General features: G+C 37.5%; 3 protein-coding genes across 3 annotated transcripts; all 3 read right to left on the bottom strand.

The window, feature by feature from the left end:
- Positions 1-905: 905 nt before the first annotated feature.
- Positions 906-3,554, bottom strand: LOC100252825 (probable indole-3-acetic acid-amido synthetase GH3.6). The gene is made up of 3 exons (XM_002270966.4): positions 2,940-3,554; positions 2,575-2,682; positions 906-2,480 (listed from the first exon to the last, which is right to left on the bottom strand). The coding sequence occupies exons 1-3, from the start codon at positions 3,221-3,223 to the stop codon at positions 1,136-1,138; spliced, it is 1,737 nt and encodes a 578-aa protein (XP_002271002.1). The 5' UTR covers positions 3,224-3,554; the 3' UTR covers positions 906-1,135.
- A 1,169-nt stretch (positions 3,555-4,723) lies between these two features.
- LOC100247717 (uncharacterized) lies at positions 4,724-8,090 on the bottom strand. Its single transcript, XM_002271008.5, has 4 exons — positions 7,019-8,090; positions 5,619-5,826; positions 5,395-5,524; positions 4,724-5,306 (listed from the first exon to the last, which is right to left on the bottom strand). The coding sequence occupies exons 1-4, from the start codon at positions 7,954-7,956 to the stop codon at positions 5,047-5,049; spliced, it is 1,536 nt and encodes a 511-aa protein (XP_002271044.2). The 5' UTR covers positions 7,957-8,090; the 3' UTR covers positions 4,724-5,046.
- Positions 8,091-11,326: 3,236 nt separating this feature from the next.
- LOC100242580 (transmembrane 9 superfamily member 11) lies at positions 11,327-13,895 on the bottom strand. Its single transcript, XM_010653796.3, has one exon. The coding sequence runs from the start codon at positions 13,517-13,519 to the stop codon at positions 11,525-11,527; it is 1,995 nt and encodes a 664-aa protein (XP_010652098.1). The 5' UTR covers positions 13,520-13,895; the 3' UTR covers positions 11,327-11,524.
- Between the last annotated feature and the right edge of the window lie 103 nt (positions 13,896-13,998).

Genomic DNA, 13,998 nt, shown 5'->3' with positions numbered 1-13,998 from the left:
GAAATTGCAGCTTGTAAAAATATATTATTACAAAAATATATTGAGTTTAGTACATATAATTAATTAATTTTATAATACATATATTTTAAATATTTTACTATTACAAAAATAAATTATTAGTTAAACATATTATTTAAAAAAGAAAACGGGCCTTGAAGAAATTACTTGGGTTTTTTTTTAAGACTAATTTTTGTTATAAGAATTTTTTAGAATTATTAAAAAAATATTATCGAACAATTTTGTTTTATTTAAAAAAAAAATTCTTAGACTTTTTACAATTTATTTTTTTAAGAGATGATTTTTGTTTGTAATTAAAAAGAAAAATGGTTATTTTATTTTATTTATTAAGATTCCCTTTCATACGTGGTTAAAAATAATAATTTTGAAAATATTTTCCAAACTACCATATTTTACAAATTATTTTTTTAAATCTACCCTACAATTATAAAAAAAAAAAAGAAAAAAGAAAAAAGAAAAAAAAGAAGGCTCTTAATAGTTTAGAACAAAAATACGAGTAAATAAGTTTTGTAATTGGAAAATAATTTTTTATTCTTAAAAAAAAAAATATTATATTTTTAGTAACATCTTTAATTATTTTTACTTAAGAGTAATTTTAAGAAATAATTATAAAAATATTAAAAATAAAACACTACAGTATAAAAGTTATTACTAAAACATATTTAAAAATCTAAAAAATATTTCAGAGATTCTTAATCATACTTTTATTCTATAAAACATTATAGAATAATTTTAAAAGCTATTTTCGAAAATTGTTTTGAAAACATTTCCCAATCAGAACTTTATATGGTGTGATTTACTTTTCGAGGTCCATGGTTGCTTCATATTTTCACATACTCAGAGAATATTTTGAGAAAGGAGCACACAAACAATACTATAACTATGAATTGACGGTAAAGAAGGAAAATAACTTTGAATTTGCCCTGTTTCTCGAAGAGGGAAGGTGAGTCAGAAGAAAAAAATACAAGGTGATTGAAATTTAAGGCAGTCTGTTTGGTTTCTGAGAGATTCTTACATTCATTTGAGCCTAGAAAACCTGATGCCTTGGGAAACAAACAGTATATAATCTTCAGCAGTAGACAGTGAACACTCCAGGATCCAGTTGAGGTCTTAGCAATCAATCTGAAGAATCAAAAGATACAGTCAGTAGAGCAGACCCTTCCATGAAATGGACAATCTCTAGATTCCTTATAATTTTGGGAGGTTTATATTGACTAGCTGGTGCTCCATTCTCTGTAGCCATCTGCAGCAATCTATTGAAGCTACCTGGCTTTACAATGGACACTAATAAAGGGCCAACCTCACCTCTCCCCTTCCTCAATTTATAAACACCTCCCAACCCATCTTCAAGAGAGGAAAAATTCCTTCTGAGAACTGAACCCAACTCCTGCAACTTCTCATCCTGTAGAACCCCAGCAACCTCAAGAAAAATCTTCAACTGCTTTGGGATCGAATCCAAGTCGAAGAAACTTGCAAACTCTGTAACATCTGGCATTTTCACAGTTCTTAGAACAAGCTGGAAATTTCCCATTGCAGTCATCAGGTCTCTTTCAGTCAATATCTCAGCAGGAGTCTTGGGGGCCCTCATCACAAACTCCACTTCTGGAGATGTATTATGGAAGCCCACAACTCTCACAACATCGCCCAAACGATACCGGAAAAATCCCCTATAGGTAGTCACAACTATCTCATACATCTTCCCCACCTCAACACCAGAAAAATCAACAGTTTCTTGAGCATCATCACCTATTTCTTCTTCGTCCAAAGTAAAGGGAAGAAACTCAAAATAAGCTGCAGTTGGAAGCAGAACAAACCGAGTAAGCTGTGGGGGCTGCAGGATATCCAAATTAATGCCCACACAGCATTCTGAAGCAAAGTAGTCTCCACCCAAGACAGGTATCTCTCCTGCATAGTACTTAAGCTTCTGATAATACTGCTCCATACTTCCTGTACATACACACTTTATGTATCGAACATTAGGCCATAATTTACCCACAATACCTCCCCAATTCTTTCCTTCACAGATTGTTCGGATTCTCTTTGACAAATCCAATTGAGGCCCAGCTAGAACCTCTGTAACAGAATCTCTCATTGCAATATCAGTAATCTCCATACTCGGAAACCCGCATTTAAGATCCTCACATATTTGCTCCCATTTGAATTCTAGCAGGGCAAAGGCTCTGATTAGGCCAACTGCATATGGTGCTCGAATCCCATCAAGGAAATCCAAATTCCTTAGGCCACAGAGAATGTGGCAATACATTTGTTGCTCAACATTGGATCCCAGAATAACCTCTCGGGGACTAGCAGATGTAGAAAGAAATGGAGAAGGGTTCTTGTTATTGCTTTGTAATGGGAATGCAGAGGCAGCCATGGCCTTAAACCCCCCTTTTGTGTATGTAACATTACCAGCATATAAGAACCACAAAACCTTATTGATTGATTGTCTAGGAGGAAACAACCTAGAGGAACATCCAAAAGAATCTGAATTGGATCAATGGATATGAATAATAATCATATCAAGAAATTGAAAGAATCCATGCAATTAATAGTTACCGTCGAAGAATTGCAACACTGCCCTGGTGAGCTATATGGGAAGCGGCCTTGGAAGGTGGTGAATCAAAGTACGGTATTAATTTTGGCTTCATCGAGCTCGTCCCGGAGCTGCCAAAACATCAGCTAATTAGAAATTTCGTGTTTTTTCCCTTCTCAAATCTGTTTGGTTCGTGAGAAAATTAAGGAAAAAGGAAAATTTCACTTTTAAGCATCTCCAGCCCTTCTGTTCAAACTAATGATTTAACAACCAGACACTGAAAACAAACGCCTTTGGAAACAGAAAAAACCTCTGCTTTTCTTCTCCTATTCCTCGATTTTCTCAGCGACCAAACAGACATAACAATACAAAATAGAGACGAGTATACCTGTTGAAGAAACAGACCAGAGGATCAACGGACAGCAATGGCCGATCACCATCATCATCACCTCCACCACCGTCGGCCATCCGATCGATGTAGTCTGCATAATCATCGTAGCAAGATAAAGGCACGGCTTCTCTAAACGACCCCGTATCGAGAGAGGCACCATAGCGTTGCAGATAACTTGAGCGGCCGTTGCGTTGGAGAATGGTGTGAAGAGTTTGGAGCTGGACAGCCACGGCGTCCTTAGTGGAGTCCTCCAGCTTCTTCAGGATCTCGCCGTCTGCCATGTTCACCGTTGAAAATTTGCAGAGACGACGACGGTCAAATTCGAATCAGCTTTCCCTGTGAGACCAAAATGCCACGCGTTTCGCGCAGTTGCCTAAACAATGAGTGGTAAATTTGAGGGTGTTTTCGTCATTTAAGTTTGTTGTCGGGTTTTCGACGTTGGCCGCCGTCGCCCGCGGATTGCGGGGAAATTAAAAATATAAAGCCGAGAATAGCTGGTTTTCAGGGTTTGGGCCAACTCGATTGAGGTTAAACAACCCAGCCCATCACGAAATCGGGTTTTAGTTCACATTTGGGCTTGTTGGGCCAATCTCAGGCCCATTTATACTCGGCCCTGTTAATGTTGATCATATTGACGAGCGGGCTGATTTGAAAAACCTTTATATATCCATAATTTAGGGGTACAAATATAGAAAGACAGGATAAGCATAATTATTTCCCGACCATTCTTTTCCATATATATGATTTTGATTATAATATAAAAATAAATAAATAAATATTTTATTAAGACCCTTGAGGTTTAGTATAAATACACTAAATCACCACAAGTTTCGAATTTTATCGATCCTTATAAATTTATTCTATTTATTAAATAAAAATATTTTAAATAAGATTGTTTAACAATTATTTTAAAATTAAATTTTATTCGTTAAAAAATAAAATTTGCATATAAAATACATTCGTAGGATGCTAACTGACGAAATTTAAAACTTGTGATGGTTTAGTATATTTACATTAAACTTTAGGGTTTCAATGAAATTGTTTTATTATTCGCTTACCTGTCGTAAATTTTTATTTTTTACTTTTGAAAATTCGAGATTTCTCCCTATATTTGTATAAAATCAAATCAGTGATATTTCCATTGAAATAAACATTGAATGCAGCTAGAGAAGTTGGTTTATGTGATGAAGAAAGTGAGAGTGATGCAGCAGAGGGTCCATCAAGAGTAGGCACTAGGAATTTTTGGCTTTTCAGGAAGCAGTAGCAAACAAATTCAGAAGGGGTGGGTGTTGTCCCTTTCCTTTTCCTTCCTCGGTAACCCATTTGCCAACCCAATTACTATTGGTAGGTACTGTGGTCCAAACTCACATGGGAATCATTCGGGAGTGATGTTAATCTAAATGTTTTTATTTTTTTTAGAAATTTTTTTAAATGATTTAAAAAAAAAAAAAAAATCACCTGAGAAGACTTTTTAGAAGTTTGACAACTACTTAATTTTGTAAGGAAATACTTTCAAAAATTATGAAACATTTTTAATATTTTTAATATTTGAACCACATTCTAAGTAATTCTTTACAACTTAAAAATTTATCAAGCAAAAATAAGAAAATATTTCGAAATATGAGAAAGTAATTCATCTGAAATCATTCTAAATAACACGATCTACTACTTCAATAGATTAACCCAAAAATGAACAAAAATCAGGAAAATTCACAATACCCATAAAAACTAGTACCTAAAATAAGATCTAGATTAAGATCAGAGCATTAGAAAACAAAAACAAAAACAAAAACAAAGCAGCCCCTTGTATATAATGAGTAACTATTGAAGTAGTGTCTGGTTTTGGACCTTTTGGGTGAGAAAATACACTACAAAATGTATCAGGGTTACACTCAGAAAAACAGACAAAAAGTTAACAAGCCCCACACCAAATCTCTTATCCCTTTCTGAATTTATTCCTCCTATGAACACATATTATCATTTACAGAGAGCATGAAGGAAGCAGGTCCAAAATCATATGCTCCTTCTATAACTTCAACAAAAACCATATCAACTCTATCCTTAAGGAAAAAAAAGAAAGGAAAGGTGTCAATCTATCTATAGCTCAAGCCTGTGCTGTCCATATACCTTTTGATGAACTGTCTGTTATCTTTACAACCTTCTGTTTCTGCTTTCTCCTCTTTCTAGCACCATTTTCTTGGCCAATGGTCTCTACTTTTGCTATATCCACCTTCACAATGTGATGATCAGAGGTCCCTTTTGAAGAGAAGACAGAGTATGATCCAGGAACAAACTTGTATGGTGAGCTTGGTGATGCCAATATGTAGTCTACCCTAGTTCCATACTTGCAAGTCCCCTGCACGCCTGCGATAAAGAGCAGTTTTCACTGCATTTAGGAAAGAGTTTATCTTGAAGAATCTTGAAGAAAAAGGTCAAGTGTGAGGCTGTGTACTTTGGCCTTTGGCTATCATCACTACTGACTCGCATTCGCCCGCAAAGTCCTTAGCATCTGTGTACTGTTTACTCTTCAAGAACTTCATCACCTCCACCTTTGGCGTCGGCTTTCCCATCTCCTCATAGTACTGAAACGTATAAATTCATTGAACGCAAGGTGATTGTGTTGTTTCCATGGCTGGTTTTAGGATGAAATTATGAGAAATATATTAGCACTTTTACCTTTACAATGTCTGTCCATCTTTCTGATGAGTAATCTGTTTCATCCAGAGAATTTAGGCCCCCAGCTAAGATGTGGGGTCCTTCATTGGATTGGATTATAGAGTTTATCTGTTTCATCCTCCAGTTCTCGTCCAGATGATCAAGGTGGGTGCAATGGAAGTTCACTTCTCCTGCCTGGGGAACATCTATGGTAGCCTTCAAAACATTCCTGTTTACAATGTTCAACCACAAGGAGGTTATTTGATATGGAGGCCTTTCAAGTGACTTGCAACATATCCATTCCTTTATTTTCGGCTTTTTTTGGATGATTTGATACTGTTTACTGTACATGAGAACTGATTCTTGGATTTGGATTCCAGGAGTAAAGAGGAGTATATCTTCTTTTTCTGAGCTTTTGTTTTTATGCTTCTTTCATGGAAAGTTGCTTTCCTGGAAACGGGCTTGAGCCTAAAGGATAATTCTTAGCTTTCTCATAATGCCTTACCACAGAAATCCCTCTGGTTGTACCCACACAAGCATGGTACCTAATGAAAGAAGAAAATCTCAATGGAAATTTTGGGATATGTCCGAGAAAATCCAATGGAAAGTTTGAAAGAGAGAAAGAAAGAAAGATTTGTTTGTGTCCTAGAACAACCATTCAGGATCAAATAGCAAGAGAATCACTGAATTCCATGGCCTGAATTAGGGATTCAGTCATTTAGCTGAAAATTGTAGGAATACTTCTAGAATTTTGAGATAATGATCTGACAATGGTGAATGATTAATTTGAAGGAGGACCCGTATGGGACACTTCAAAATCTAGGAAATGGGTGGACCTTTCAATCCTGCCCCACTGTATATATTGTTGTTTCTCCTGAATAAGACTTTCTCAGGCCCACTCTGCAGTGAAAGTGGATCACAGCTATTTCTAAACAAGATTTTCAAGTCAACTCTATGAATATATATGCTTTGGGAAGAACTGCCTGAAATGATTCAGAGAAAAAATTCTGGAAAAACTCCATAAATCTCCAATAACAACCAGGGGATGAGTTCAGTTACAAGTTTGGAGAAAAAAATTCAGTAATTTTCAGTCCATTTGTAGCGGAAATCTCTCAAACTTTTTGGAAACATTAAATGAACACTTCCCCAATTATTCAGTCATAAAGCCTTTGAATAATTGGAACTTTTTGAAAGTGGGTAGGTTTGATTTTTTTTTGGTTCTGGTCAAGAAAAGGGAGCTAAGGAACATGGAATGAAGAATTTCATTCATTAATTGCTATTAATCAAGAACTTCATGATGATTCTATAATGTTTGGGTAATAATTGATTCATTCTCAAGGAAAGAAAACAGGGGAAAACAGAGGACTGAATGAACTTCAAAGATTGACATCATGCAAATTTGGAGAGGGGAGATGAAGAACCTGAAATCAGTGTCATCAAAGATCTTCTGAACTTTCCATCGCTTGATCGGCCACTTCGACAGGATGGCATTGCCGTACTCGGGAGCCCAGCTCTCTGCAAAGACATAATTCATCCCCAAAGCAGCAGCCAAATCTGACAAAGGTTTCATGGCCTTTTCTTCCTCTGCTTTCACATCTTGCAGAGCTAATATATCAGCATCCAACTCTCTCAACACCTCAACAACTGTTCTGCGGCTTCTGTAGGCCTCTCCTTCTGTAACCTTTTCCAAGCTTGCTGGGAAGCTCACTGTGGATCTCAATGGAGCTTTTCCTCTCAAAATTCTACCTATGGTGCTGCTTGATGACCCTTCCTTTTCCTCCACAAAGCTCAATTTTCGATTTCTCCCCAGGGAAATCTCATTGTCAGGCAAATTGATCGAGACCCGTGGCTTGGATTTTGCAAACTTCTGTTGCTTGGAAAGATTCTCTGGAAGGATCATGGAATTCGGATGCAGAGGAGACTGCTTTAGAATACTTTTCGGTCTCTCATTCGCAGACTTCGTCCGGAAATTCATATCCACAGACCTCTTTTCCTTCAAACCTTCCACATTTCCATTCCCAAAATTCTCTCCTTTCTCAGCTCTGGGAACTGCAGGCGCCATGGAGAACAAGGCAGCATTAAAAGTCGCAATTCGGATAGTTTTGTTGGGTTTTTCGGCCCCCAACTGCCCGTTTGGATGAACCACGGCAGACCCATTAGCAGCAGCCTCACGTTTAGCATCAAAATGAGATTTTGAGCTAGATTTTCCCAGTGTTTTGATCACAACTCTAGGCCTGGACCGGCCCCGGAGCGGCCACCGGAGACGGGAGCAGAGGCGGCGCAGCCTGGTGTTGATGATCTTGAGCATTGCGGAGAAGTTGGTGTTGAACAAAATTGGGTCTACACTTGATGATTGCATGAGAAGAAGAAGAAGAGAGAAGAAGTTGCAGCGTTGTTTTCACCACTTTCTCCGTTTGTGTTGTTTGGCATGAAGGAATACAAGGAGAGAAAATGATTGTACTTATTTAAATTGAGGTAGAGCAAAGTTGGGAGTCGTCGAAGAAATGGGTTTGTGACACGTGGCACCCATGTATGGCTCTTTCTCTCTCTAAGAAGGTTCCCACACAGATGCCAACTCCAACTGCTCTAGAGAGAGAAACATAATTTAAAAAAAAATTAAAATTAAAATATAATAGAAGTACTAACAACTTCAAGCCATGCAGATGGAAGTAGGATTCTTGGATGGAACGCCACGTCACCTGAAACACGGCGCACCAAACTCCTATGCACCCAAATGGGTTGAAGATGAGTTGGTGTGGGCTTCCTCATCTCACATTTGAAGGCCCAAATAAAATTTCAAATAAATAAATAAAATTAAGTGATTGAATGAAGCCCACTTTATGCTAAATAATTATAGGCTTGTCATGTTTCCTCCTTTTTAAAAATAATTTCATTTGTACTAACCCCCATTTTCGTTAGTAAACTCTTTGATTTGATTTGAAATGTTGGAATTTAAAAAATGATTAGTTTTTCTTTGTTGACTTCTTTGATAATCATATGATATGGTACATCATAATTTCATTTTAGCAAAAATATAATATTAATAGATTTAAATTAATTTATTCTCCAATAATTTTTTGATATTTTTTATGGCATTTTGGAGTGAGATCACTTGAATTATTTAATTGAATTTTCATATTGATACATTGCATCAAGAATATCATATCATGTACGAGACTTCAAATTTGTTTTCAATAATAAAAGTAAAATTAAAATAGTGATTATTATTATCAATTGCATTTAAGAAAAGGGTCTTAGTACAATACTAAATTGATATTTATAAAAAACGGGATCGATCATAATGTGTGTCACATAAACAATTGAGTCTCATTGTGTTACATCTTGATCATTCAGTATCATTTATTTGTTCATACCTTGGTTTTACATATTTGTGTCATCATCCAATGATTTAAATTTTATTTTTAGTAGTCGAGAGTGCAAATTCGATAATTACTAAATAGATAACATAGAAATTTCGTTCAAAAAAGTGTGCGAGTGTCTAACATATTATTTTTCTTACGGGATTTCCTCATATGAAACAAAATAATTAGATTTGGAAAAAAAAAATCTTCAAGAAAAAATTTGGAATAGACACATAACCCACATGAAACATGTGTAGGTCAACATAACTATAGCTCCTTTCTAAGCTTCAAATGTCAAATATGTTGTATATTTAGCTTAACCTTTCCCAACTTAAACCATAAATAAGAACTTAAAATACCAATCAAAAGAGACCATGGATTGTGGGCATCAGCCTCACTTTATGATGCCCTTGAAGATTCTTGTGGAGAGTAAAGGCAAAAGGGTGGTAGTTTAACTTTAGTATATGACCCCAAAGTGGCCTCTATTGGGGTCTATGAAACAGAAAGAAATGAATGGAGCCAAGGGGGTTTGAAAAGGTTGACAAAAAACAGAATCCATATGGGGTTTTGTTTAAATAATGAAATGCTCTCTTAAAGTAAGGATAGGTATGATTTGTTTATGGGTGTGACAGTGTGTGGGTCTTGGCTGGATTGGCTGGATCAAGGAAGATGCCAAATGCATGGAGTTTGGTCTTAGAAGCCCTTGAGATCTCAGCAAAATGCCAGCTTTTCTTCTCTGTTTGCCCCCACTCTAGTGGATGCTTGTGGCCTTCGCCTTTCCTCCATCCTCCATCCTCCTATCCCCCTTTTCTTATCACGAGCTCAGTACAAATTTGTCTTTTGAACTATTGAAAGGAAGAAAATTCTATTGTCATCATCTTGAGAATGGATGAATCACAAGATTTGTGAGTTTCAAAAAAGAAAAAAAAAATCAGTTTCCATGAAATTTTTTATTTGTTTTTCAATGCTTTTTTGCACAACATAAAAAAAAAAAAAACAAACTATACTACTAAAGAGGTGTTTACCGAAAAATTTAATCAATCGAATTACACTAAACATGTGTTTAAGTGTCATTGTTTTGTATCTTGATTTCATTTATTTGTATTTAATCACATTCTTCGTACCTTTGCCTTATTATTTTTATTTTTATTTAATAATCTAAATTTTTTTTGTATACCTTTAACAATGGATATTGAAAGTTTGATATATACCCGATTTAGTATCTTCGTATTTTCTAAAAAAGTAACAACTAATTAAAAAGAATTTATGTGAAATCAAATTATTGTTTGTATTTCAGTGATTTTTTTATACATTTTTATTCAACAATAAAAATTTAATTGTCCAATTTTCCCACTTTAAAAATACAAAAAAGATGAAACAAGATTTAGTGGGCTTTGAAAGTGGAGACCAAAAGGCAAAGGGGTTTCTCCCCCTTTTGGTCTAAGGACATGTGACCATCAACAATGCGTGATTCTTGCCAAAAGGGAATAACATTTATTAGAAGAGACAGTAGCCAAATCCAACCAAGCTCTTAAGCCAGTGGTAGTTGAGCTTAGATTGATTAATTTCCACTCATGAGCAAAATCAATTTCATAAGAACTTTAATGCAACTCTGCAGTTGGCCCTTCAATTGAATGGACCATTGAATGTGGAAGGATAATACACATAGGCTGATGGCTCAAGCTTCTCAAAATAATTGATGTGAAGGGCCTTAGAGAAACCAGACCACTAATGGGTTGTGACAAGGCTCATGCCCACGAGGGCCACAACCAAAGAACCACAACTAAAATGGTACACAAAACAAAGAAAGGACATTGAATCTTTCACATTGTTCACAGTTAATCCTTCTACCTTCAAATGCTTTACACCCCCAATTGGGACCAGAATGAAGATTTAGAATCTCCCCCAAAAGGGTCACCATCACCCTGTCTAAACATGTTCCAAACGCTTGGCTTTTATCCTTTTGGGTGATGTTTTCTAATTAAATATTAACATAGCATAATGTCATGGACTTGGGAGATTCCTAGAGCACAGCAAGAGCTGTGTTTGTTGGTTGTTGTTGAACTTCAACTAGCCATTCTTTTTTTCTTTTCTTTTTTTTACTAGAGCTGCACAGCTGTTTGGAAAGAAATTTGAGGGTTACTAGGTCCCCCAATGCATAAAGGCTTTCACATTTGATAATGTACTTGGAAAATATTCATGATCCCCCACCAAATCATTCAGTTTCTCCTCATCCCAATTATTTTTTTGGGTAATGCTGGCATCACCAATCTTTTAACATATCCAGACAGCCCCATATATATTAATGGGAATGGGAGATGGAAGCCCTCCAAGAAACTTTAGCAGTTAGCTACTAGGTAAGCCAGCCATGCCCCATGTGGTGGTGCAGAAGCCACCATAAATGTGGTTTCTACCATGACCATACCTTTTTCTTCTGTCCACTTTTTGCAGTTCTATAAGCAAAAATAGTCTGCCCCCATCACCATACACCTGATCATTCAGTTTCTGAACTCATTTAGCTAGAGGAAAAGCAAAATTGTAAAGGGCTTTGAACCAGATTCATATTCAGTCAAGCTTTACAGAAGAGAAGAGAAAGAAGACAAACCAAAATGAGGACAGGAAACCAACAGAACCAGTTGCAAGCAACACTGCAACAACCATGAGAAAAGAGTATCCAAGATAGAGAGTAGCTGATACAGGGCCACTCAGGCTCCGGAGATCGAATACAAGGTAATTGACACAGTATATCAGTATGTACATCGCCACTGAACCAGACGAAAAAAAGGACTGCCACCACCATCTCCAATCCTCCACACAAAGATGCATGTAGGTTAGAACAAGGGCAACTTCTGCACATACTATCACAAGAAGTATCATCACTACAAGAAGAAACCCGAAAACATAGTAGACTTGGCCTAGCCAAAGGCTTGACATGATGAAGTATAGCTCAATGAATAGAGTACCAAAAGGGAGAGTGCCTGCTCCTATGACAACAAGCCATGAAGGGTACTTTGGTGGTGGGATTTCGCGGGCAATGTGATTGATTCTAACTGGATATTCAATTGAACTTGATTTTAGTCCGAAGTAGCCCCCAACTAAAGTGAGAGGAACCGAGACAAAGAACCATAGGAGGAGGAGAATGACAAAGAGATAGAAGGGTATTGCGCCAGTGCTCTGACTGCCCCATAGGAGAGAATTCATGGAAACTAGGACTAGAAATGCAACTCCAGGGAAGAAACAGGAGGCCCTCCAAGAGATTGATGCCCAATTCTTTCTTTCCCCTCCACTGACTGCTCTCCATAGCTTCACACTCACATATCCAGCTGCAAATCCAAGAATCAAGTAGGAGAAGAGCATCCCAGTGAGGAGGGCTCCATGGGAAGCTGGTGATATGACCCCAAATGCGGCAAACAAGACAGTAACAAAGGCCATTCCCAGTATCTGTACTCCATCACCTACCAAAATGCATAAGAAGTCTGCATTTGGGGGAGGCCGGAAGACATCTCCTGCAACAAGTTTCCAGCCGGAAACCTCCTCGGAGATCTCAGCTTGAGCATCTTTGTCAATCTCTTCATACTGTGTCAGATCTCTCCGAATAGTCCTCAGAAAGATGACAAGCACAATGGCAGCTAGAAAAGCCACAACCATGAGAGAATTCAGGATTGAAAACCAGTGAATTTGTGATCCCTCCATCTTCAAATACGCATCCCACCTTGACAACCATTCGATGTCGCTGTCCTCGAAGGAGACTTCATAAGAGAAAACAATGGGCTCTCCTTCCTTCACCACCATGGCCAGCGACAATGGATCACAGTTTATCCCCCTAGGGAATTTCTGATACATTTGAAGATTTCCCATCTGCTTAATGTCATGCCTGTAACTGCATGGAGTGACCTCAAAACCTACAATAATCCGTTGAGTCACGTTATTATGCCTAGTTCTTGAGCTCTTCACAACATCAACACCCTCCTCAATTGCACCAGAGGCTTGGGAAATGGCATGATCATCTCCATACTTATTAACCAGAACCTTGAATCTCAGATGGTTGAAGACATAATACACATTATTGAAATTCAGCCCCACAGGAAACCCTATCCATCTGAGTCTGAATCCACCCTTCTCCGTGTACCTAATGGCAGGAAGATTATCAAGAATGTGGTTCACCTGGTAAACTTGATCGATACGAAGTTTCATGATCCTAGCTTCTTCTTTCGACAGAGGCCCGGTGGAGCATACAAACACATCTGTTTCATTAACATAAGACTTGAACCGATACGGGGAGCTTTCAATCCGGTCACCCATGAGAAGCTCACCCAGATTCTCCCTACTGTTCTGGACACCATCAATAGGCTTGCAGAAGGGAAGAGTGTAATACCCATAAGGCATTTCGGTCTCAATGGAAGTAAGGGAGTTTACCTTGACAGATAACAAATCTCCATCACCATACCGATGAGGGTAGCTTCCGGGAAGGTAAAAGGCCTCTGTGGGTGGTAATACAGGGAATAGTAGTAATGGAAAACAAAGAGAAAGAAGCAAATTTTCCATGTATGATCTATGCATGCATGACACATAGAATATTGATAAAGATCATGACTGTAAGACCAACCCAGATGATGAATGGGGAAAGGAAAATATATAGAGATCTAGATATGAATGTTGGGTGTGTGTGAAGAAAAGTAGAAGAGAGCTTCTGTAACAGTTATGATGAGACTCAGTTTTTGGGGTGACAGAAGGCACAGGCACGTTTAGGGGAAGAGGAGAGGCCATGTGTAAGCATGGAAAGGAATTAAATTTGGTTAATTCCAAGGAGGGCGTGAAAAGTGCAATGGGGGGGTCAGAAGTTTAGGAGGAGAGGCTCCGAACATCGGTTAAAGGGGTTTGTTGTTGTGTCTCCACATGATGCATAGGGGGGTTGTGCCACAAGAAATGGTGTGGTTCTTAGAGTGTTTTTGAGGCTTTAAAGGCACATTTGATGGTATGGATGTCCGAAAACTTCATGAATGGGATTTGCCGGATGGGATTTAAAAATAGAAAAAAAA

This window comes from Vitis vinifera, chromosome 7, assembly GCF_030704535.1.
Source record: "Vitis vinifera cultivar Pinot Noir 40024 chromosome 7, ASM3070453v1".
In the NCBI taxonomy this organism is placed as follows: Eukaryota; Viridiplantae; Streptophyta; class Magnoliopsida; order Vitales; family Vitaceae; genus Vitis; species Vitis vinifera.
This window is presented reverse-complemented; position numbering and strand designations above follow the sequence as displayed.